At 48.1% G+C, this 24,789-nt stretch overlaps 2 protein-coding genes across 3 annotated transcripts in view; one reads left to right on the plus strand and one right to left on the minus strand.

The window, feature by feature from the left end:
- The window catches only part of hsd20b2 (hydroxysteroid (20-beta) dehydrogenase 2), an 82,196-nt gene extending 69,596 nt beyond the window's left edge, over positions 1-12,600 (minus strand). The window contains exon 1 of one of the 2 annotated variants that reach the window (XM_072493286.1): positions 12,345-12,600. In XM_072493286.1, coding sequence (XP_072349387.1) covers positions 12,345-12,585 — 241 coding nt within the window. In that variant the 5' untranslated portion in view covers positions 12,586-12,600. Of the gene's footprint in view, positions 1-7,915; positions 8,257-12,344 lie in introns of those variants that run through there. The other variant, XM_072493287.1, reaches the window with a different exon arrangement.
- Positions 12,601-20,290: 7,690 nt separating this feature from the next.
- The window catches only part of LOC140404660 (eukaryotic translation initiation factor 4E type 2-like), a 57,333-nt gene continuing 52,834 nt past the window's right edge, over positions 20,291-24,789 (plus strand). Inside the window, exon 1 of the mRNA XM_072493288.1 lies at positions 20,291-20,502. Coding sequence (XP_072349389.1) covers positions 20,483-20,502 — 20 coding nt within the window. The 5' untranslated portion in view covers positions 20,291-20,482. The remainder of the gene's footprint in view (positions 20,503-24,789) is intronic.

The following is a 24,789-nucleotide window of genomic DNA, read 5'->3' on the forward strand; positions in this document are numbered from 1 at the left end:
GGGCTGCCATTCCGAAGGGCAGGGACTCACTTTAGGTATCTGGGGGTGCAGGTTGCCTGGGAGTGGGGGAGGCTTCGCAGGTACAACATCACCAGTTTGGTGGGGAGAGTGAAAGCCGATCTGGCAAGGTGGGACGGCCTTCCTCTGTCAACAAAGAAATGTACAGCACAGGAACAGGCCCTTCGGCCCTCCAAGCCCGTGCCGACCATACTGCCCGACTAAACTACAATCTTCTACACTTCCTGGGTCCGTATCCTTCTATTCCCATCCTATTCATATATTTGTCAAGATGCCCCTTAAATGTCCCTATCGTCCCTGCTTCCACTACCTCCTCCGGTAGTGAGTTCCAGGCACCCACTACCCTCTGCGTAAAAATAGCTTATGCCCTCCATACCAGGCAACATTCTGGTAAATCTCTTCTGCACCCTCTCTAAAGCCTCCACATCCTTCTGGTAGTGTGGCGACCAGAATTGAACACTATACTCCAAGTGTGGCCTAACTAAGGTTCTATACAGCTGCAACATGACTTGCCAATTCTTATACTCAATGCCCCAGCCAATGAAGGCAAGCATGCCGTATGTCTTCTTGACTACCTTCTCCACCTGTGTTGCCCCTTTCAATGACCTGTGGACCTGTACTCCTAGATCTCTTTGACCTGTCACTGGCAGGTCGGGTACAGGCGGTTAAAATGAATGTGTTGCCGCATTCCTGTTTATTTTTCAATGCCTACCGATTTTCCTGCCAAAGTCTTTTTTCAGGGAGATTGGGGGAAGGATTACCTTGTTCATATGGGAAGGGAAGGTGGCCAGAGTGAGAAAGGTGCTGCTACAGAGGGGAAGGCAGGCAGGGGGTTTGGGTCTCCCGAACTTGTTGTACTACTACTGGGCGGCGAATGTGGAGAAGGTGCGGAGCTGGGTCTGAGGGGTGGATTCTCAGTGGGTCAGAATGGAGGAGAGTTTGTGCAGGGGGTCGGGGCTGAAAGCACTTGCAACAGCGCCGATCCCGATAGCTCCGGGGAAATACTCCGAGTCCGGTAATAATAGCTTCATTGACAATCTGGAGGCAGTTTCGCCAACACTTCGGGTTGGGGGTAGGGTCAAGGGAAATGCCGATTCGGGGGAACCACAGATTTGAGCCAGGGAGGTGGGATGGAAGTTTTCGGAAATGGGAAGAGAAGGGGATTAAGACGCTAAAAGATTTGTTTCTTCAGGGTCGGTTTGCAGGATTGAGGGAGCTGGGAGCGAAGTATGGGCTGGAGCAGGGAGAAGTGTTTAGGTACATGCAGGTTCGGGATTTTGCCAGGAAGGAGATACAGAGCTTCCCAGAGGAACCGGCCTCCACATTGCTGGAGGAGGTGTTGACGACAATGGGACTGGAGAAGGGGGCAGTGTCAGCGGTGTACGGAGCTATTCTGGAAGAGGATAAGGCACCACTGGAAGGGATCAAAGCAAAGTGGGAGGAAGAGCTGGGAGAGGTTATAGAGGAGGGGGTCTGGTGTGAGGTGCTCCGGAGAGTGAATGCCTCCACCTCATGTGCGAGGTTGGGGCTGATACAGCTGAAGGTGGTATATAGAGCGCACCTCACGAGGGCGAGGATGAGCCGATTTTTTGAAGAGTAGAGGATGTGTGTGAGCGTTGCAGGGTGGTGGGCGCTAATCACGTTCATATGTTTTGATCCTGTCCAAAGCTAGGGGAGTACTGGAAGGAGGTGTTTAGGGTAATTTCCAAGGTGGTGCGTGTGAAACTGGACCCGGGTCCCCAGGAGGCCATATTCGGGGTGTCGGACCAGCCAGGGCTGGAAACGGGTGCGGAGGCAGATATCATAGCCTTCGCCTCGTTGATCGCCCGAAGGCGGATCCTGCTGGGATGGAGAGCAGCCTCTCCACCCAGTGCCCTGGCGTGGCAGGGGGACCTGTTGGAATACTTGACCCTTGAGAAGGTTAAGTTCGAACTGAGGGGAAGCTCGGAGGGGTTCTACAAGTCATGGGCACTATTTATTATGCACTTTCAAGAACTGGATAACATCGAACATTAGTTGGGGGGGGGGGGGGGGGGTGTATATTAATGGTGACTATGGGTGAGCCCTGATTCCTTTTTGTCATTTGTTCATGTAAACATGTGGGCTGATGTTTGGGGGTTGGTGGGAGGATGGAATCATTGTTATTGTTATGGGGATTGACAGATCTGTTGCTGATTATTGTTTATTGTTGATGGGCGTAAATGCGGGAGAAAATGTAAAAAATGAGCAGAAATGATGGGTCGCGAAGTTCAGACAGTGTGGGTCACGAAGGATCGCAAGTTGGTAAATAGGAGTCCCAGGTCAAAAAACATTTGAAAAAAAAAATTGTCCTAGCCGATCCATATCCATCTGCAAACTCGTTGCACCCAAGCGAGAGCACAACGCGGCCAGAGAATCTCGAGAGACCAGCAGCGAGCTTCCACACCTCACGAGATTCACCAGAGTCCCGCGAGATGGAGTCGGAACTCTGCCCCAAATGGGCAGGAGCGAATGATGCAAACCTACTTAAGATCTACCTGCCCGGGATCCACTGGCCTCCCTCAATTCTTCGGCCTCCCCAGGGAGGCTGCAGCCGAGCGCCAATCAGTGCAGGTCCACACAAACGTGGGCCAGGCAGAACGGCACCAGGGGAGGGGGAAGGGGTCTCCCAGGCCATTGAAGACCCCTGGGTGGTCAAGGCAAGTGCAGGGGGGCACGCTGGCCCTCCCTTGGAATGTGGGCACTTCCTCCCTGCCACCCTAGCACTGCCAAGATGACACTGCCAAGTCAACAGGAACACTGCCTGGGTGCTAGGGTGGCACTGCCAAGGCCAGGAGGCCATGCCCATGAAATTAGGTTGGGGGGGGGGGGCTTTCAGGGTGGGGGAGTGCAGGGCAGGTAAGTAGGGGCCTCTGGAAGGTTGGAGGGGGCAAGGGGGCTTGCAGAGGGGTACCCCCAGTGACCCATAGCCGGGTATGGGGGTAGAGTCCATGTGTGTGGGGGGTGTGGGGAACCCATATCTCAGAGTTCAGCTCCCCAGTGTTGAACAAAATTCTAAATGTGGGCTAAACCGGTGAGAAACTCCGCAGGGCCCAAAAAAGTGACTAGTGTCATTGAATAGCAGTGGGGAACTCCCTGAAAAACCCTCCACAAATGAACTTAGAATTTTGGGGGGAGAATCGCGCCCTTTATCTTCTCTTCACTGATCATCTGCAAATTGCCCGCAGATCATTTATATAGATCGTAAACAGTGGAGGTCTGAAGACTGAGTTTACCAGCCAGAGAGGGAGCCACATATCCTGACCCTCTGCGTTCGGTCAGTCAGCAAATCCTCAATCCAATCTAGCACTCTTCTTCCCCCCGCCCCCCCCAAATCCCCTGCGATCTCACCTTCTGGATCAGTCTTTTATCTGGCACCTTGTGAGCTGCCTTCTGGAAGTCTAGATATACCACATCCACAGGTCCCCCATTATCCACTTTGCTGGTTATGGCCCCAAAGAAGCGGCTGCAGGGCATTCTGGAGGGGGAGGGTGAACAGCCAGCTGTCGTGGTACATATAGGCACCAACGATATAGGTAAAAAACGGGATGAGGTCCTACAAGCTGAATTTAGGGAGTTAGGAGTTAAACTAAAAAGTAGGACCTCAAAAGGTAGTAATCTCAGGATTGCTACCAGTGCCACGTGATAGTCAGAGGAGGAATGACAGGATAGCTAGGATGAATACGTGGCTTGAGAGATGGTGCAAGAGGAAGGGTTTCAAATTCCTGGGACATTGGGACCGGTTCTGGGGCAGGTGGGACCTGTACAAATCGGACGGTCTGCATCTGGGTGGGACCGGAACCAATGTTCTCGGGGGTGTGTTTGCTAGTGCAGTTGGGGAGGGTTTAAACTAATGTGGCAGGGGGATGGGAACCGATGTAGGAAGTCAGTGGGGACGGACACAAAAGGCAGGAAGGGAGAGTGTGTAAAGCATGACCAGAGAGCAAGGAAAGTCTACATTAAACTGTATTTATTTCAATGCAAGGGGCCTGACGGGCAAAGCGGATGAACTCAGGGCATGGATGGGCACATGGGACTGGGATATTATAGCTATGACTGAAACATGGCTAAGGGAGGGGCAGGACTGGCAGCTCAATGTTCCGGGGTACAGATGCTATAGAAAGGATAGAACAGGAGGTAAGAGAGGAGGGGGAGTGGCGTTTTTGATTAGGGAGAACATCACGGCAGTACTTAGAGGGGATATATCCGAGGGTTCGCCCACTGAGTCTATATGGGTGGAACTGAAAAATAAGACGGGAGAGATCACCTTGATAGGACTGTACTACAGGCCCCCAAATAGTCAGCGGGAAATTGAGGAGCAAATATGTAAGGAGATTACAGATAGCTGCAAGAATAATAGGGTGGTAATAGTAGGGGACTTTAACTTTCCCAACATTGACTGGGACAGCCATAACATTAGGGGCTTGGATGGAGGGAAATTTGTTGAGTGTATTCAGGAGGAATCTCTCATTCAGTATGTGGATGGACCGACTAGAGAGGGGGCAAAACTTGACCTCGTCTTGGGGAATAAGGAAGGGCAAGTGACAGAAGTGTTAGTGAGGGATCACTTTGGGACAAGTGACCATAACTCCATTAGTTTTAAGATAGCTATGGAGAATGATAGGTCTGGCCCAAGAGTTAAAATTCTTAACTGGGGCAAGGCCAATTTTGATGGTATCAGACAGGAACTTTCAGAGGTAGATTGGGGGAGACTGTTGGCAGGCAAAGGGACGGCTAGTAAATGGGAGGCTTTTAAAAATGTGTTAACCAGGGTTCAGGGTAAGCACATTCCCTTTAGAGTGAAGGGCAAGGCTGGTAGAAGTAGGGAACCCTGGATGACTCGAGATATTGAGACTCTGGTCAAAAAAAAGGAGGCATATGACATACATAAACAACTGGGATCAAGTGGATCCCTTGAAGAGTATAGAGATTGTCGAAATAGAGTTAAGAGGGAAATCAGGAGGGCAAAAAGGGGACATGAAATTGCTTTGGCAAATAATGCAAAGGAGAATCCAAAGAGCTTCTACAGATACATAAAGGGAAAAAGAGTAACTAGGGACAGAGTAGGGCCTCGTAAGGATCAACAAGGACATCTATGTGCAGAGCCACAAGAGTTGGGTGAGATCCTGAATGAATATTTCTCATCGGTATTCACAGTGGAGAAAGGCATGGATGTTAGGAAACTAAGGGAAATAAATAGTGATGTCTTGAGAAGTATGCATATTACAGAGGAGGAGGTGCTGGAAGTCTTAAAGCGCATCAAGGTAGATAAATCCCCGGGACCTGATGAAATGTATCCCAGGATGTTGAGGGAGGCTAGGGAGCAAATTGCGGGTCCCCTAACAGAGATATTTGAATCATCGGCAGCCACAGGTGAGGTGCCTGAAGATTGGAGAGTGGCGAATGTTGACCCCTTGTTTAAGAAGGGCAGCAGGGAAAAGCCTGGGAACTACAGACCGGTGAGCCTAACGTCTGTAGTAGGTAGGGTGGAAGCTGACAGTGTGGCTACGGTGAGAATGGCCGACAAGGAAGGATTATGTTGGGTCCTGCCTGAGAATGTAGTCAGGCCTAGTACAGTCAGTGTGCAGAACAAAGGTGAGCCATATGTGACAGTGGGGGTAGGTGGAGTCCTGCCTCAGGATAGGACCAGGGTGGGTCCTCCATGAGCAGGGTCAGGCTGGATCGAGTCTGCGATAGTTTTGGGATGAGTATTGACGTAGCTTTTCCTCTCACATTGGTGAAATCTTTCCACAATGCCTCTTCCATCCCCCACCAGACACCAGTGACAGGCTCTTCAGCGTCAGAAGCAACAAGATCATGATTCTCTTTTCTCCCAAAACACACAGGAGTTCAGAGGAGGTTCAATGCATTTCCACCTCTTCCCCCATTCTCACTCCCCCCAGCTTAAAAGGCATTCGGACCTGAAGGGAAGGGGGACTTGGAATTCTGTGGCATCGTGTATGGCGTCACGACATCTCAAAAGCAGTTAACACCCAATGATGTGGTGAAATGCTGCCTCCATTGCAGAGGCAACATGATAGCCAATTTGCACACAAGCCAACTTGCACACAATCCCGATGGATTGGAAACACGCTAACGTGACACCCCTCTTCAAAACAAAAAAAGGGAGAGAGGGGCAAAAAGTAGGAAACTATTAGACTGGTTAGCTTGACCTCTGTGGAGGGGAAGTTGCTGGAATCAATCATTTGAGGAGATGACTGAACATATGGAAAGACAAAGCTCAATTCACCAATGTCAGCGTGGTTTTAAGAAGAGTAAGTCATGCTTGACAAACTTGGCCGAGTTCTTGGAGGTCGTAACCAGCAAGGTGGATAATGGCAAATCTGTGGATGTGGTATATCTAGACTTCCAGAAGTCATTTGACAAGGTGCCGCATAAAAGACTGACCCAAAAGATGAGATTGAAGGGGATTAGGGGTAGAGTATTAGATTGGCTGACTGACAGAAAGCACACAGCAAGGGTCCAGACTGAGACAAGGACCAGATAATCTGTCGAGGGATAACGTTGTCCAGGACACAGGGGGAAGCACCCCCCCCCCATTAGATAATGTCATGCAACCGTCAACAACCAAAGAAAAAAAACAAAAACAGGATCTCAGGTTTAATGTCACCACTCATACAGTACTGCACTTGAGGTAAAAGGTAAAGTCACCATAGGCCGAGATGACCATAGACTGCTTTCCCCTGAAGGGGGAGATTGGTAATTTAACCTGAGGATTACCACACCTCAGGTGAGGGGAAAGGTGAAGAAGATGGGGCTTCATGAATAACCTCCCTGCACAGCAAGTGTCAGCATCGATTTGAAATAAGGGGCGAAATTCTCCGGAAACGGCGCGATGTCCGCCGACTGGCGCCCAAAACGGGGCAAATCAGTCGGGCATCGCGCCGCCCCAAAGGTGCGGAATGCTGCGCATCTTTGGGGGCCGAGCCCCAACCTTAAGGGGCTAGGTCGGCGGCGGACAAATTTCCGCCCCGCCAGCTGGCGGAAAAGACCTTTGGTTCCCCGCCAGCTGGCGCGGAAATGACATCTCCGGGCGGCGCATGCGCAGGAGCGTTAGCGGCCGCTCACGGCATTCCCGTGCATGCGCAGTGGAGGGAGTCTCTTCTGCCTCCGCCATGGTGCCCCGCCGAATATCCGGTGCCGGAGACTTCGGCAACCAGCGGGGGCGGGATTCACGCCAGCCCCCGGCGTTTCTCCGACCCGGCGGGGGGTCAGAGAATCTCGCCCAAGGTTTTAATCCATAACCCTCTAACTCAAAAAAGAGCCGCGGCAGACGACAGTGGAACAGGGCAGGGTTTCCCTGGCTGTGATCACGGCAGGCGACAGTGGAACAGTGCAGGGCCCCACTGGGCTGAGATCAATTTGAAGGGAAGCATAAAATAATGAGCTAGCATGTGTAAAATTAAGTATGGACTTCACAATATGGTTATTTCTGTTCCGTCAGATCAGCGTCTCAAGTCAAGTTATGGGAATCAAAATATCCCAAGCATGAAAAGTTCCAGAAAAATTCCTCAATAGACCCACACCACTCAGATAGCCATGCATAATATCAATTTCATGTCTTATATATGTACCATTCGGCCCTAAATCTGGAGGGATATCAGCCAGTGCTTCCCATTCTGATCGCGAAACAGAAACTCTTCTCTGGCGACGCACACGTTTGTGGTGGGGAGGGGGTGTCAGGAAGCTATGGGTCAGCCTTTGTTACGATGGAAATAGACCAGCTTTTACAGGTTCGATCTGTGCACAAGTCTACGGGTTGGTGGAAGTGACGGCAGCCAAGAGCAGGCAAACCAGAAAAAGAAACAGCAAAAGGAGACGCAGGAAAACCGGAGCAGAAAACAAACTACAAGCTTACCGGCCCATTCCCCATAGGAAGTCAGGTTTTTCCTCCAAACTTTAGCCAGGACATAAGTCCTGACACCAACCACGAGCTCCCAACTGTACTTAACAAGGTAGTAGAGGCATGTCACTGTGCCAACCAGAGCCAGGATGCCATTCAGCAAAAAGTCTGCTGCAAAAAGCTGCATCGTCAGACCAGGTTCTGCAAGGTTCCCAAGTCGAACCTCTTTATGCAGTTGTGTACCGGGTGGAGCCGAATCCTGCCCCTTTCCCTGGAGCTAATTGGGCATCCCTTTAAAGTGATTGACACGTCAGTCCGACACTCATATTTACTGAAAACTAACGTGGTCAAACGTGAATTGCACGTTTCTCTGCACATTCCACACAGCCCCCAACTCCTCACCCCAATCCCTTAGAGAGATTTATTTGAACCAAGACTTCTTTGAACATATGTCCAATGAACTGCGAAATTTTCATTCAAATGACTATATCCATTTGTTTCTATGCTAATCGGAAAGGCAAATATCAAAGGTCATATTCACTTATCCGAACAAATCAGTTCCAATGCCAGGATGGGACTGACTTCCAGAGTCCAAGAATTGCTGATCCAACTGATAACAGATTAATGCAATGTGCACAGTTCATTGATGGTAGTTACTGCTCGATGAACAGCTTTCTCACCCCTCGTTTCTAACCCCGCTACGGAGGCTCCAGCACTAAGTCTGGATTGACAGCCCCAGTGTGAAAGGCACTATAGAAATGCAAGACTTGGGCGGTAGGGCAACTGCGTAGGGATGGTAGGGCAACTGTGTAGGGCAAGAGGGGTGCAGTACGAGTATGGGGAGAGGGCGAGCCGCATGCTGCCGCACCAGCTGCGGAGGCAGGCTGCATCCAGGGAAATATTGAAGATCCGGATTGGGGCTGGGGATGTGGTCTCAGAGCCAGGGAAGATAAGTGAGGCATTTAGAGAGTATTACATGGGACTGTATGAGACAGACCCAGGAGGAGAGGGACATGGGGCGGTTTCTGGATGAGCTGGAATTTGCCCAGGTGGAGGAAGCAAAGAGGCAGGCGTTGGAGGAGCCCCTGGGGCTGAGGGAGGTGCTGGAAAATATCAGGGGTATGACCGGATGGGTATCCAGCAGAATTCTATAAGGAATTTGCGGCGGGCCTGGCACCACATCTGTTGAGGGCATTTAATGAAGCACGGGAGAAGGGGGAGTTGCCGGAGACGATGAAGCAGGCGGCAATCACACTGATCCCAAAAAAAGGGAAGGATCCAGTGAAATGTGGGTCGTATAGACCCATATCACTATTGAACATGGATGTGAAAGTATTGGCTAAATTGTTGGAGGACTGTGTCCCGGGGGTGGTTACAGAAGACCAAACAGGCTTTGTGAAGGGCAGGCAGATCGTGAGTAATATAAGACAGCTGTTGAATGTGGTGATGAATCCGTCAAGAGCTCTGGTACCAGAGGCGGTGGTGTCCATGGACGCGGAGAAGGCATTTGACCGGGTGGAGTGGCGGTACTTGTTCAAAGTTTTGGGAAGGTTTGGGTTTGGGCTGAGATTTGTGGCATGGGTGCAGTTGCTGTATGTGGCGCCAAGAGCGAGGGTGAGGACGAATGATATGAGCTCACGAAGCTTTGACTTACACAGGGGTATGAGGCAGGGGTGCCCGCTGTCGTCGCTGCTGTTTGTGCTGGCCATAGAGCCATTGGCGATGGCTCTCAGGGGTCGGCAGAGTGGCAGGGGATAATGAGGGGACAGAGGGAGCATCGGGGGTCACTCTATGCCGATGACCTCTTGCTGTATGTTTCGGATCCGTTGGAGTGTATGGGAAGGATTATGGGCCTGTTGGAGAGGTTTGGAGGGTTCTCGGGATACAAGCTGAATGTAGGGAAAAGCGAAGTATTCTCAGTGAATGAGCTGGCACAGCAGGCTAATTTAGGGGGGGGGGGTGCCATTTACAGTAGTTGAGGGATAGGTTTAGGGGGGGGATTCAGGTAGCGAGGGAATGGACGGGGCTCCATAAGTGAAACTTAACAAAGCTGGTGGAGGAGGCCAGGGAGGATCTTAAGAGGTGGGATTCACTGCACTTAACGTTGGCGGGGAGGGTCCAAGTGGTGAAAATGAATATTCTGCCGAGGTTCTTGTTTATCTTTCAGGCTCTCCCGATCTTTATACCAAAGGTCTTTTTTCGGAAAGTGGACACAATCATCTCTGACTTTGTATGGGCGGGGAAGGTGCCGAGAGTGGGAGGACCCTGCTACAGAGGCAGAAGCAGTAGAATCATAGAAGTTTACAGCATGGAAACAGGCCCTTCGGCCCAACCTGTCCATGCCGCCCAGTTTTTACCATTAAGCTAGTCCCAGTTGCCCGCACTTGGCCCAATAACCCTCTATACCCATCTTACCCATGTAACTATCTAAATGTTTTTTAAAAGACACAATTGTACCCGCCTCTACTACTACCTCTGGCAGCCCATTCCAGACACTCACTACCCTCTGAGTGAAGAAATTGCCCCTCTGGGCCCTTCTGAATCTCTCCCCTCTCACCTTAAACCTATGCCCTCTAGTTTTAGACTCCCCTACCTTTGGGAAAAGATGTTGACTATCTACCTTATCTATGCCCCTCATTATTTTATAGACCTCTATAAGATCACTCCTAAGCCTCCTACGCTCCAGGGAAAAAAGTCCAGCCACTACCCAGTAGTGGGGGTTGGCATTGCCAAACTTGCGTCATTATTATTGGGCGGCGAATGTGGACAAGGTGCGGCGGTGGTGGGAAGGAGAAGGGGTAGAGTGGGTTAGGATGGAGGAGGAATCTTGTAAGGGGTCTAGTTTGAGGGCTATGGTGACGGCAGCATTGCCAATGGCTCAGAGTAGGTATTCAGGGAGCCCAGTGGTGCAGTCCACGGTGAAGATATGGAATCAGCTGAGGAGGCATTTTAGGGTGGAAGGGATGTCGGTGCTAATGCCGCTGTGCGAGAATCCTGGGTTTGAGCCGGGGGGGGGGGTGGGGGGGGGGGGGGGGGGGTGGAGGGAAGTGGGCCTGGTCAAGATGAGGGATTTGTATTTGGAGGAAATGTTTGCAAGTCTGGACGAGCGAAGGGGGAGGGTAGAGCTGCCGACGGGGAGTGAGTTCAGGTATCTACAGGTTAGGGACTTTGCACAAAATGTCTGAAAGGGGTTCCCTAGATTGCCGGGATACACCCTGCTGGAGCGACTGCTGCTTCATGATGTGGAAGGGGAGGGAAGGATTGGGGATATATACAAGTGGCTGGAGAGCAGGGAGGCGAGCGGGTGGTGAAGATCAAGGAGAAATGGGAAGCGGAGATGGGAGGGGGAGATCAATTGGAGAGTATGGAGTGAGGCACTGCGTAGGGTAAACGGGACCTCTTCTTGTGCGAGGATGAGCCTGATACAGTTTAAGGTGGTGCACAGGGTGCATATGACTTGGGCGAGAATGAGTGGGTTCTTTCAGGGGGTAGCAGATGAGTGTGAGAGGAGTGGGCGGGGTCCAGCGAATCATGCGCACATGTTTTGGGGTTGTGAAAAATTGGGAAGATTTTGGGCGGGAGTGTCGGCGGTCTTAGCCAGGACAGTGGAGGAGGGAGTGGACCCGGACCCTTTGGTGGCGATATTTGGGGTTTCCGAGAAGCCGGAGCTCATGGAGAGGAGGAAGGCCGATGTCTTGGCCTTCGCCTCTCTGATTGCACGGCGACGAATTTTGCTGGAGTGGCGGTCGGCATCGCCACCGGGGGTAGCAGCATGGTTGGGTGACCTGTACGACTTCCTGCGGTTAGAGAAGATAAAGTATGAGTTAAGGGGCTCAGCAGGGGGTGTTTGAGAAAAGGTGGGGGATGTTTGTGACCGTGTTCGAGGGACTGTTCGTCGCAGGGCGGGGGTGAAAAAGGAGGAAAATCTGTGCAAACTGTATAGTTGATTGTTGGGAAGAATGTTTCCCGGGGTGTTTATTTGCTGTAACTACTTTGATACAAGTTTGAATAAAATGAGTTTTTAAAAAAAAGAAATGCAAGACTTTCTTTCCGAAAGCTTTCCGCAATCAGTGGGTGCCGCAGCAAACATTTGGATGGACACAACTTTGACAATTAAAAAACATCAGTGAAGCAGGAGACAATAAAGTATCGAGGATACACTTGCAGTTTCAAGGTGTCAGGGGCTGTTTAGCACAGGGCTATATCGCTGGCTTTGAAAGCAGACTGAGGCAGGCCAACAACACGGTTCGATTCCCGTAACAGCCTCCCCGAACAGGTGCCGGAATGTAGCAACTAGGGGCTTTTCACAATAACTTCATTTGAAGCCTACTTGTGACAATAAGCGATTTTCATTTCATTTCATTTCAAGGTGAGGCAGCGACAAGTTCATAACACAGAAAATAATCAACAGCAAGACCTGACCAGAAAACAAACCACAACTTACCAGCCCATTCCCCATAAGACACCAAGTTTGTCCTCCAAAATCTGGCCAGGACGTAAGTCCTGGTGCCAATCAGGAGCTCCTGAATGTACTTAACGAAGTAGTAGAGGCATGTCACTGTGCCAATCAATGCCAGAACACCATTCAGCACAATGTCTTCAAATAGCAGCATTGTTCTGTAAGGTTTACTAGTCGGAGTCTTCTCTGGTTCTTTTTGTACTGGAGTGAGCCCTGCCCCTTTCATTGAGCTAATTGGACATCTCAAAGTGATTGGCATGTCAGTTCTGCTCTCGTTTCCCTCACTCACTGATTACATCAGCTCTGAGCAAAAAGCCTCTGAGCTAAAAACTTGGATCATAGATTTCTCTACACTTCCTAAACAGCAGCACCTCAATTAAATATACTTGAACTAAGGCCCTGTGAATTACATTTATAGTCAGTCTCAATGTTTTACTGTCTGACTGCTTCACTAATATGTCTTCAGTTGGTTCAGCTGTGGAAGTGTTTATAGCTTGAAGTGGTGCAAATTCACTGGATCTGTAAAGATTTAATTACCTGCTAATGCTCGCATTCCAAGCATGGTCTGGCATCTTTGAATCTGTCTATATATATGTTTCTGGAACAGACCTCTTCATTCACCTGAGGAAGGAGCAGCGCTCCGAAAGCTAGTGACATCGAAACAAACCTGTTGGACTTTAACCTGGTGTTGTAAAACTTCTTACTGTGCTCACCCCAGTCCAACGCCGGCATCTCCACATCAAAGATGTGCAGGTTAGGTGGATTGGCCATGATAAATTGCCCTTACTGTCCAAAATTGCCCTTAGTGTTGGGTGGGGTTACTGGGTTACGGGGATCAGGTGGAGGTGTTGACCTTGGGTAGGGTGCTCTTTCCAAGAGCCGGTGCAGTCTCGATGGGCCGAATGGCCTCCTTCTGCACTGTAAATTCTATGTTAATCTATGTTATCTGAAAGTGATTAGGCTAATCAAGAGATTCGGGTCAATCAATCTGGTTAATCAGCAATTCATTGGTGAGGGGACTGTGCAGGGTGAAGTCACGTGGAGCTTAAAAGTTTTTCCCGGCTGCCAGACAGAACCGAGAATAAAATATGTGTCCTTTTATGAAGGGAAATGTTTGTGGCCTTGATTCAAGTTATGTGCTGCATCACCTCTTATTACTGTGCTAATGAGCTGCTGGTTCATTCTTCACTCTGCCTAATGACTCTCCTTCTGCACTGTAAATTCTATGAAAATCGATGTCACTTTTACAATCTGAGTTAGATGTTTCAGTGGAAGTCTCGTTAAAAACACAAGCTGCAGACTGACACACTGGTGCAATACTTTGGGAGTGCGGCTGCAATGTTAGTAGGTGTCCTCCTGTGTTTGAAACATTTTCAACAAGGCCTCACAGAATGTGAAACGGCCCTGGGCCCTTATTTTCAAGTGTGAGAAACAGCTCCGGGAGAGGCGGCAAAGGAGAGTTAAAACAGCGGGAAAAGGGAGATTCAGAGAGAAACAGCGCAGAGAGAAGTAGACACAGAGTTAAAACAGCGGGGAAAGGGAGATTCAGAGAGAGAAATAGCGCAGAGAGAGACGGACACAGAGTTAAAACAGCGGGAAAAGGGAGATTCAGAGAGAGAAACAGCGCAGAGAGACTCGGACGCAGAAAGTTGAAACAGCAGGGGAAGGTGTACAGGTTAGTGATGAGGCTGATTGTTACCAGAAAATAAAAGGAAGGGTCCAAACCCGTGAACATCGTATGGCACCAAGCAATCAGACAAGAGCAGGGAAGTTTGACAATAGAACAAACTTAAAGGCTTGTATCTGAATGCACAAGACATTCAGAATAAAATAATGAGTTAACAGCACAAATAGAGACAAAAGCGGTAGATTTGGTGGCGATTACTGTGACATGGTTACAAGGAGACCAGGTCTGGGAGTTGAAGATCCAAGGCTGCTCAGTACAGTACTTTGGAAGTATAGGCAGGAAAGAAAAGGAGATGGTGTGGCTTTGCGAGTGCAGGAAGGGATCAGCGCTGTAGTGTGAAATGGTATAGGCACTGGAGATCAACACGTGGAATCAGTGTGGGAAGAAATAGCAAAGCAAAAAACTCCCTGGTGGGAGTAATCCTAAGGTCCCCAAACAGTGGTTCCACAGTGGGGCACAATATCAACCAGGAATACTGGGCGCTTGCAAGAAAGGTACGGCAATAATCTTTGTTTTAAATTTAGAGTACCCAATTCATTTTTTCCAATTAAGGGGCAATTTAGTGTGGCCAATCCACCTACCCTGCACATCTTTGGGTTGTGGGGGCGAAACCCACGCAAACACGGGGAGAACGTACAAACTCCACACGGACAGTGACCCAGAGCCGGGATCAAACCTGGGCGCTGTGAGGCATCAGTGCTAACCACTGCGCCACCATGCTGCCAAGGTACGGCAATAATCATAGGTGATTTTAATCTGCATATCGGCTGGATTAATCAAATTGGCAATGGTCGCCTCAAGGGAGATGTCATTGAATGTATTAGAGATTGTATCTTGGAGCAATACACGGTGGAATCAATCAGGGAGCAGACTATTCTGGATTTGGTATTGTGCAATGAGGATGGATTAATCCATGATCTCATAGTTAAGGATCCTCTTGGTTAGAGTGATCATAGCATGACAGAGTTTCAAATTCTTTTGAGGTTGAGAAATTGGAGCCCCACACTCGTACTCTCTGAGTTGATGAGCAGTGCCTGATGTTTAAGGAGATATTCAATTCTTTCCAACAAAAATATATTCCAGAAAGGACGAAAGATTGTAAAACGGGGAAAAAGCATCGAAGATGTGCAGGTTAGGTGAACTGGCATTGTTAAAATGCCCCTTAGTGTCCAACAGTTAGGTGGGGTTATCAGGATTGGGCGGAGGGACTGGGTAACCTAGGTAGGTTGCTATTTCAGAGAGTCGGTACAGACTCAATAATAATAATAATAATCTTTATTGTCACAAGTAGGCTTTCATTAACACTGCAATGAAGTTACTGTGAAAATCCCCTCGTCGCCACATTCCGGCACCAGTTCGGTTACACTGAGAGAGAATTCAGAATGTCCAATTCACCTAACAAGCACGTCTTTCGGGACATGTCGGAGGAAACCGAAGCACCCGGAGGAAACTCACGCAGACACGGGGAGAACGTGTAGACTCCCAGCACAGACACTGACCCAAGCCAGGAAGCGAACCTGGAACCCTGGAGCTGTGAAGCAACTATGCTAACCACTCTGCTACTGTGCTGCCCATTAAAAAAACAATTAAAAATTAGGCCGAATGACCTCATTCTGCACTGTAGAGATTTTATGATTCTAAGAGATAATAGTGGGGATCACAAATGGTGGAGACACTAAATCCATATTTTAACTCCGTTTTCATGGAGGACACTAGTACTATCCCAATAGTAACAGGTAATGGAGGTAATAGAAAGGGGAGAACTTAGAACAATCATCAACAATAGAGAAAAAGTACAAAGCAAACTATTCGGATTGAAAACAGGTAAGCACCGGTGCGGAGAGGGAGGAGGACCTCCTCGTGAACCTGCTCCTGGGCCTGGCCAAACTTGCGATAAGCCGGTCCAGGCAACATGCGACTGAGGGGGTTGTCCGACTCGACTGTCTGCCCCTCTACCACAGCTTCATTTTAAGCCGAATGTCTCTGGAGAGGGAGCATGCGGTGTCCTTGCCCAGTGGGCCCTGCAGAGTCTGGGGTGTTTTGTGGACCCTTTTAATCACATTTTGGTATGATGTTTTAAGTTTCATTTGCTCTTTTAAGGTTGCGTCGCTTTAAGGGGTTTCCCCTTTTATTTTGTCCCTCAGTTTGTTTAATTTAGTTTAATTATTTTCCATTAAAATAGTTGAAATCAGACAAGTCCCCAGGGCCTGATGGCCTACATCCTAGGGTCTTAAAGGAAGTGGCAGTGGATCCATTGGTTATTGTAAGCGTCCTTCCTGATGATTCACTTATTTCTCTTTTATTTTTGTTGTTATCATTTTGATGCATGGATGCTTAATGGGCATATATCTTTAAGCTGAGCAGGGGAAGAAGGGAATTCAAAAGTTACAACATTGTACACTCTGCTAGCTTTGCAAAACAGAACTGAGACTTTGTGGCACACAGGGTGCCATGGTTTAGCACACTGGGCTAAATCGCTGGCTTTTAAAGCAGACCAAGGCAGGCCAGCAGCACGGTTCGATTCCCGTACCAGCCTCCCCGAACAGGCGCCGGAATATGGCGACTAGGAGCTTTTCACAGTAACTTTATTTGAAGCCTACTTGTGACAATAAGCGATTTTCATTTTTCATTTCCTGGAGGGGACTTGGTTCGATTGGTTGGTTGGTGGCCAATAAATTGGTCAAAAGGCTGTATTCTGCCCGGTAACAAGTGCCGATTTGATCCTGCCCATGTGTGATATTTTCAGGGACCTAAGAGTTTGAATCCTGGACACTCAGGAGAAAGGACCTGCTTTCTCTCTCTCTCGTGTTTCTCCAGAAAAGCGGCTGTATTTCTGAAACTGCAGAGACCTGAATGAATCGACAGTGAAAAACATTTCAAGACTGGAAAGTAGAAATCTTGACCTGAAAGTCTGGTTTGAAGGAAAGTGTGCGAGCAACAACCATCTGAAACAAAAGCTATCTTTTACTTATTATTTCCCCCCCCTCTCTTCGTGTTTGTCTTGTGTGTGTGTAGAGGGTGGGGGCACGTTAAAGTGGGGGATTAGGAATTAGTTTATCGTTAACCAGTTGTATTTGCTGCATATTCCATTGTGGTTCTAGTTATAAAAAAGTAATTGTTTAAATTTACAAACCTGGTGATTGTAATCATTGGGAGCCAAGGGTCAAAGACTTTCGGTGTTTTTCTAAGAATTATTGGTTAATTCAATTGTGCTGCAATTCTGGGTTAAAGGTGGCTAGAATAGACCGCGCCCTAGCCCAGGGTGTCATATTATAATATTCCAAACTTCCCTGGATGCGGGAAAGGTTCCAGTGGATAGGAAAAATGCTAATATTATTCTGCTGCCCTTATTCAAAAGGGTGGCAGAAAGCAGAAAACTACTTTCTTTATTTTTGTTATCATTTTGATCCATGGATGCTTAATGGACATACACCTTTAAGCTGAGCTTAAATGTAACAAGCAAAGTGGATAATGGGGATCCTGTAGATGTAGTATATCTAGACTTCCAGAAGGTATTTGATAAGGAGCCGCACAAAAGGTTAATACACAAGGTAAGATCACATGGGGTTATGGATAATTTATTACCTTGGATGGAGGACTGGCGAACCAACAGGAAGCAAAGAGTCAGGATAAACAGGTCTTCTTCTGGTTGACAAGATGTACCTAGTGGGGTGTCATGTGGTTCAGTCCTCGGGTCTCAACTATTTACAATCTATATTAATGGATGTAGGGATAGAAGGTACCAGAGCTAAATTTGCAGATGACACAAAAATAGATGGGATAGTAAGTTGCAATAAGAAATATACAAATAGTAATGGATAGGTTATGCCAGTGGGCCAAATTTGGTAGATGGAGTTTAACATGGAGACGAGTGAGGTTATCCATTTTGGTCAGAAAAAAAGAAAGGCAACTTATCTAAATGGGAGAAAAACTTCAGAGTGCTTCGGTGCAGAGGGACCCGTGTCCCTGAATCACAGAAAACTAGTATGCAGGTACAGTAGGTAACAGGGAAAACAAATGAAATTTTGGCATTTATTGCTAAAGGAACAGGGTATAAAAGTAGAGAAGTGTTGCTGCAACTGTACAAGGTCTTGGTGAGACCGCACCTGGAGGACTGTGTACAGTTTGCGTCCCCTATTTGAGGAGAGATATAGTGCCATTGCAGGCAGTTCGGTTGAATAGATTGGGGTTTGTATTATGAAGAGAGGTTGAACAGTTTAGGCCTAGAACGAGAGGAGAACTTATTGAGGTATAGATTGACAAAGTAGACATAGAGTGGATGCTTCCTCTGAAGGAGCAATCCAGAACAAGACGTCATTGTTTTAAGATAAGGGTCGCAGATTTAAAACAAAAATAAGGAGAAATTACTTCTCTCTAAGGCTGTGAATCTGTGGAATTCACTACCCCAGAGTGAGGTGGATGCTGGGACAATGAGTAAATTTGAGGAGAGTCAGATTTTTAATTAGTAATGGGTTAAGGAGAACAGGCAGGAAAGTGGATCTGAGGCCGTGAGGAGGTCAGCCATGATTGTATTGAATGGCAGAGTGGACTCAAGGGTTTGGGGCTCTGTTACCGAAAATAAATCAGTGTGGAAGAAATGCAATATATTTTTTATCTTAACAGACTGAACGATTAAATATGAGGGGAACCATGGAGTGAGCAAGCAAACTGAATGTGGAAGATTTAATGAATTTTAAAATGTTACAGAATGAAACATTTCCCTCATTGCTCATTGGTACTGTGAAGCAACAGTGCTAACCACTGTGCTACAGTGCCACCCCCACGACACTGACAATTTTTTTTTTTTTTTTAATGGTTTTCCTCCTGTCACCCCTGGTTTATTGTTCCATTCCGTGGGGGGGGGGGGTTCAGCTCAATTGGCCAGGCAGCTGGTTCGTGATGCAGAGGGAGGCCAGCAGCGCGGGTTCAATTCCCGTACCGGCTGAGGTTATTCATGAAGGCCCCACCTACTCAAACTTGCCCCTCGTCGGAGGTGTGGTGACCCTTGGGTTAAACCACCACCAGTCAGCTCTCCCCCTCAAAGGGGAAAGCAGCCTATGATCATCTGGGATGATGGCAACTTTATCTTTTCTACCTATTCTTCCATTATAATTAAATTACTCAATCTTATGAGTGGCACGGTAGCAGCGGTTAGCACTGTTGCTTCCCAGCGCCAGGCTCCCAGGTTCGATTCCCGGCTTGGGTCACTGTCTGTGTGGAGTTTGCACGTTCTCCCCGTGTCTGCGTGGGTTTCCTCCGGGTGCTCCGGTTTCCTCCCACAATTCCTGAAAGACGTGCTGTTAGGTAATTTGGACATTCTGAATTCTCCCTCAGTGTACCCGGAGTGTGGCGACGAGGGGATTTTCACAGTAATTTCATTGTAGTGTTAATCATAGAATTTACAGTGCAGAAGGAGGCCATTCGGCCCATCGAGTCTGCACCGGCTCTTGGAAAGAGCACCCCACCCAAGGTCCACACCTCCACCCTATCCCCATAACCCAGTAACCCCACCCAACACCAAGGGCAATTTTGGACACTAAGGGCAATTTATCATGGCCAATCCACCTAACCTGCTCGTCTTTGTAATGTAAGCTTACTTGTGACAATAATAAAGATTATTATTATAATGTCCTCCAGTTGACTTTTTTTTAATAAACATTTTATTGAGGTATTTATGGTTTAACAACAACAAAATAAACAATGTACATGAATTTTATAAACATAGTGCAAAAGCCGAGTTCCTCCCTTACAGGTCCTTTACTAACCCCTTAGTCTAAACTAAGCTAACCCCCCCTTGTCCTCCAGTTGACTTGTGTCGTTCCCTTTGCACCACTAGTACGTTGTCCTCTTCATCTACTGTCTGCAAACTGTGGCAGTTTCTGAATCTGTTGCCTTTCAAGGGGCCCTTCTAGTATCCTGCCCCAAGATGGGTGAAAGGCGAGAGGAGAGGATATCGGCCAACGCACAAAAAGGGAACAGAAAGATTGACAGTGGGGGTGCGGAGGCAAAAGACTTGTACCCAAGGGTCCCATATGTGAATAATATATGTGGGCCCAGATTTGGCTGGGTTTTGTTTTTCTGGCCACTTTTAAAACAAAATGCAGATTTGCGTTGATATTTTCCTTTTCCCCTCGCGTGTGGTTAAAACTCTGCATCTGGAAGCCGAATCCTGATTCTTTGTTCTGCACCCACAAGAGTTGGCCAGTTTTGAAATCGACATTAGGTCCTTCCCAGGTTTGTCCCCAAGGGCTCGCCGTGGCGCATGCGCAGCGCAGGGACCGGCCTCCTCGCTCCGAGTCGGGCAGATTGGTTTTTTTTGGGGGGGGAAAAGAATCCAATTCTTTAAAAATAAAGACCGCCGCTGACCGCAGAACCGGGGATTTTACCGAATACTCCTTTCCGGCGCCCCTTCCATCCCGGGGAGCTCCTCGGAGAGATGAACAATAAATTCCAGGCGTAAGTCAACCACCGTTTATTTTTCCTCCGCCGTCTGGAGGCGGTTGGCGGCTCGAGCCGGGCGGGCGGCCGGAAGTCCCGCCCCCGATTGGTGGACGGGCACAAGGGTGGCCGGGCCCATTGATTGGCCGTCCGCACGTCAATCAGAAACAAGGTTGTTTGTCACCAGCCTGCCGGCCAGGTTTGGTTGAGGCACAGCAGGTGGCCCTAAGTTGTCGTCATCTTAAAGAGTCCCTCATGGAGAGTCCCAGGGACTGGACACTTAACTCTCTCTCTCTCTCTCTCTGCTGAGTCTATCTGGCATTTTCTGTTTTTATTTCACATTTCCAGCATCTGCTTTTTATTACACGTGGAGAAGGATGTGTTGGCCTTGGAAAGGTTCCAGAGGAGGTTCACAAGAATGATCCCTGGAATGAAGGGCTTGTCATATGAGGAACGGTTGAGGACTCTTGGGTCTGTACTCGTTGGAGTTTAGAAGGATGAGGGGGGATCTTATTGAAACTTACAGGATACTGCAAGGCCTGGATAGAGTGGATGTGGAGAGGATGTTTCCACTTGTATGAAAAACTAGAACCAGAGGACACAATCTCAGATTAAAAGGACGATCCTTTAAAACAGAGATGAGGAGGAATTTCTTCAGCCAGAGGGTGCTGAATCTGTGGAACTCTTTTGCCGCAGAAGGCTGTGGAGGCCAAATCACTGGGTGTCTTTAAGACATAGATAGGTTGTTGATTAATAAGGGGAGTAGGGGGAGAAGGCAGGAGAATGAGGATGAGAAAAAGATCAGTCATGATTGAATGGCGGAGCAGACTTGATGGGCTGAGTGGCTTAATTCTGCTCCTACGTTTTATGGTGTTATGGGATATGTATATTTTATAATCGTAGACTCCCTACAGAGCAGAAGGAGGCTGTTCGGCCCATCGTGTCCGTACTGACCCTTTGAATGAGCATTCTGCCCATGCCCCCTATCCCCGCAACCCCATAATCTAATCCCGTATATCCCTGGACACTAAAGGGCAATTGATCATGCCCAATCCACCCAACCCGCGTAACGTTTGGACTCTGGGAGGAAACTAGAGCTCCCGGAGGAAATCCACGCAGACACTGGGAGAATGTGCAGACTCCACACAGTTTCCCTCCAAGTCACTCACCACCCCTACTTGGAAATATATCTGCTAGCACTGTGGCTTCACAGCGCCAGGGTCCCAGGTATGATTCCCCGCTGGGTCACTGTGCGGAATCTGCAAGTTCTCCCCGTGTCTGCGTGGGTTTCTTCCGGGTGCTCCGGTTTCCTACCACAGTCCAAAGACGTGCAGGTTAGGTAGATTGGCCATGATAAATTGCTCTTCGTGACCAAAAAGGTTAGGAGGGGTTACGGGGATAGGGTGGAAGTGAGGCTTAAGTGGGTCGATGCATACATGATGGGCCGAATGGCCTCCTGCACTGTATGTTCCATGTTCCTTCACTGGCGCAGGATCAAAATCCTGAAATTCCCTCCCTAACAGCACTGTCATCCCTGGGATCAGTCTGGTGAACCTTCACTGCACTCCCACTATGGCAAGTGTATCCTGCACACCATACTCCAGGGCCCTGTACAGCTGCAGTAAGACATCCTTGCTCCTCTACTCAAGTCCTCTTGCAATGAAGGCCAACATATAATTTGTCTTCCGAACTGCTTACTGCACCTGCTTGCTTCCTTTCAGTGACTGGCGTACAAGGGCACCAAGGTCCCTCTGTACGTTATTGAAACAATATTTGGCACCACATCACGCAAAGAGCTATTTTGGAGATGACCAAAAGATTGGTCCTGTTAGGCAAGGAAATAAAAGGTTATCGGGGAATGTAGATAAAAAAAACACAAGCGTATAGGCCACGATCTTATCACAAGGCGGAGCAGGCTCCAAGGCTGAATGACCTCCTTTTTTGTATGTTTGTATTTTTTTTAAGGTTAATTAAGGATGGGTAATAAATCACCGGATGGGTGAGAAGTGTCTATAGTGATGCAGTAAAGTGACATTTGAACATATGGAGCAGGAGTAGGCCATTTGGTCCTCTGACCCTGCTCCGGCATTCAATAAGATCATGGCTGACCTGCTTGTGGCCTCAATTCCACATTCTATCTCACCCCAATAACCTTTGACTTTCTTGTTAGTCAAGAATCTGCCTTAAAAATCTCTATTGACCCTGCCTCCACCACTTTCTAGGGAAGAGAGTTCCAAAGATTCACAACCCTCTTGAGAGAAACAACATCCCGTCCCGAACAGCCGCCGGAATGTGGCGACTAGAGGCTTTTCACAGTAACTTCATTGAAACCTACTTGTGACAATAAGCGATTTTCATTTTTCATTTCATCTTATTATTTCCATCTTAAATGGGAGACCTCTTATTTTGAAACTGTGTCCCTTAGTTCTAGATTCCCCCACGAGGGGGAAATCATCCTTTCAGTATTCACCTTGTCAAGTCCCCTCAGGACCTTGTATGTTTCAATAAGATCACCTCTCATTCTTCTCAACTCCAATGAATTCAGGCATGGCCAGTGCAACTTTTCTACAAGTAAAATAATGACACCCTCCATCCAAGGTATCAATCGCGTGAACCTTTCTGAACTGTTTATAATACATTTATATTCTTTCTTACATAAGTGTACTCTAGACATGGACTCACTAACCCCCTTTGCAATTGTAACAAAACATCGCTGCTTTTAGACCATAAGACATAGGAGCGGAAGTAAGGCCATTCGGCCCATATAGTCCACTCCACCATTCAATCATGGCTGATTTCAACTCCATTTACCCGCTCTCTCTCCATAGCCCTTAATTCCTCGAGAAATCAAGAATTTATCAACTTCTGTCTTAAAGACACTCAACGTCCCGGCCTCCACCGCCCTCTGTGGCAATGAATTCCACAGACCCACCACTCTCTGGCTGAAGAAATTTCTCCTCATCTCTGTTCTAAAGTGACTCCCTTTTATTCTAAGGCTGTGCCCCCGGGTCCTAGTCTCCCCTGCTAATGGAAACAACTTCCCTACATCCACCCTATCAAAGCCATTCATTATCTTGTAAGTTTCTATTAGATCTCCCCTCAACCTCCTAAACTCCAATGAATATAATCCCAGGATCCTCAGATGTTCATCGTATGTTAGGCCTACCATTCCTGGGATCATCTGTGTGAATCTCCGCTGGACCTGCTCCAGTGCCAGTATGCCCTTCCTGAGGTGTGGGGCCCAAAATTGCTCACAGTATTCTAAATGGGGCCTAACTAATGCTTTATAAAGCTTCAGAAGTACATCCCTGCTTTTATATTCCAAGCCTCTTGAGATGAATGACAACATTGCATTTGCTTTCTTAATTGCGGACTCAACCTGCAAGTTTACCTTTAGAGAATCCTGGACTAGGACTCCCAAGTCCCTTTGCACTTCATCATTATGAATTTTGTCACCGTTTAGAAAATAGTCCACGCCTCTATTCTTTTTTCCAAAGTGCAAGACCTCGCACTTGCCCACGTTGAATTTCATCAGCCATTTCTTGGACCACTCTCCTAAACTGTCTAAATCTTTCTGCAGCCTCCCCACCTCCTCCATACTACCTGCCCCTCCACCTATCTTTGTATCATCGGCAAACTTAGCCAGAATGCCCCCAGTCCCGTCATCTAGATCGTCAATATATAAAGAGAACAGCTGTGGCCCCAACACTGAACCCTGCGGGACACCACTCGTCACCGGTTGCCATTCCGAAAAATAACCTTTTATCCCAACTCTCTGCCTTCTGCCTGACAGCCAATCGTCAATCCATGTTAGTACCTTGCCTCGAATACCATGGGCCCTTATTTTACTCAGCAGTCTCCCGTGAGGCACCTTATCAAAGGCCTTTTGGAAGTCAAGATAGATAACATCCATTGGCTCTCCTTGGTCTAACCTATTTGTTCTCTCTTCAAAGAACTCTAACAGGTTTGTCAGGCACGACCTCCCCTTACTAAATCCATGCTGACTTGTCCTAATCCAACCCTGCACTTCCATTTTTTATATTCCATTCCCCTTTCAATAAATTAAAACATTCCATTTACCTTCCTAATCACTTGCTGCACCTGATGTGGCGATGCCGGCGTTGGACTGGGGTGAGCACAGTACGAAGTCTTACAACACCAGGTTAAAGTCCAACAGGTTTGTTTCGATGTCACTAGCTTTCAGAGCGCTGCTCCTTCCTCAGGTGAATCTTGCTGCACCAGCAGACTAACTATTCCTGATTCATGTAGCAGGACACCCAGATCCCACTACCTCAGAATTCAGCG

This window comes from Scyliorhinus torazame, chromosome 31 (genome assembly GCF_047496885.1).
Source record: "Scyliorhinus torazame isolate Kashiwa2021f chromosome 31, sScyTor2.1, whole genome shotgun sequence".
Taxonomy (NCBI): domain Eukaryota; kingdom Metazoa; phylum Chordata; class Chondrichthyes; order Carcharhiniformes; family Scyliorhinidae; genus Scyliorhinus; species Scyliorhinus torazame.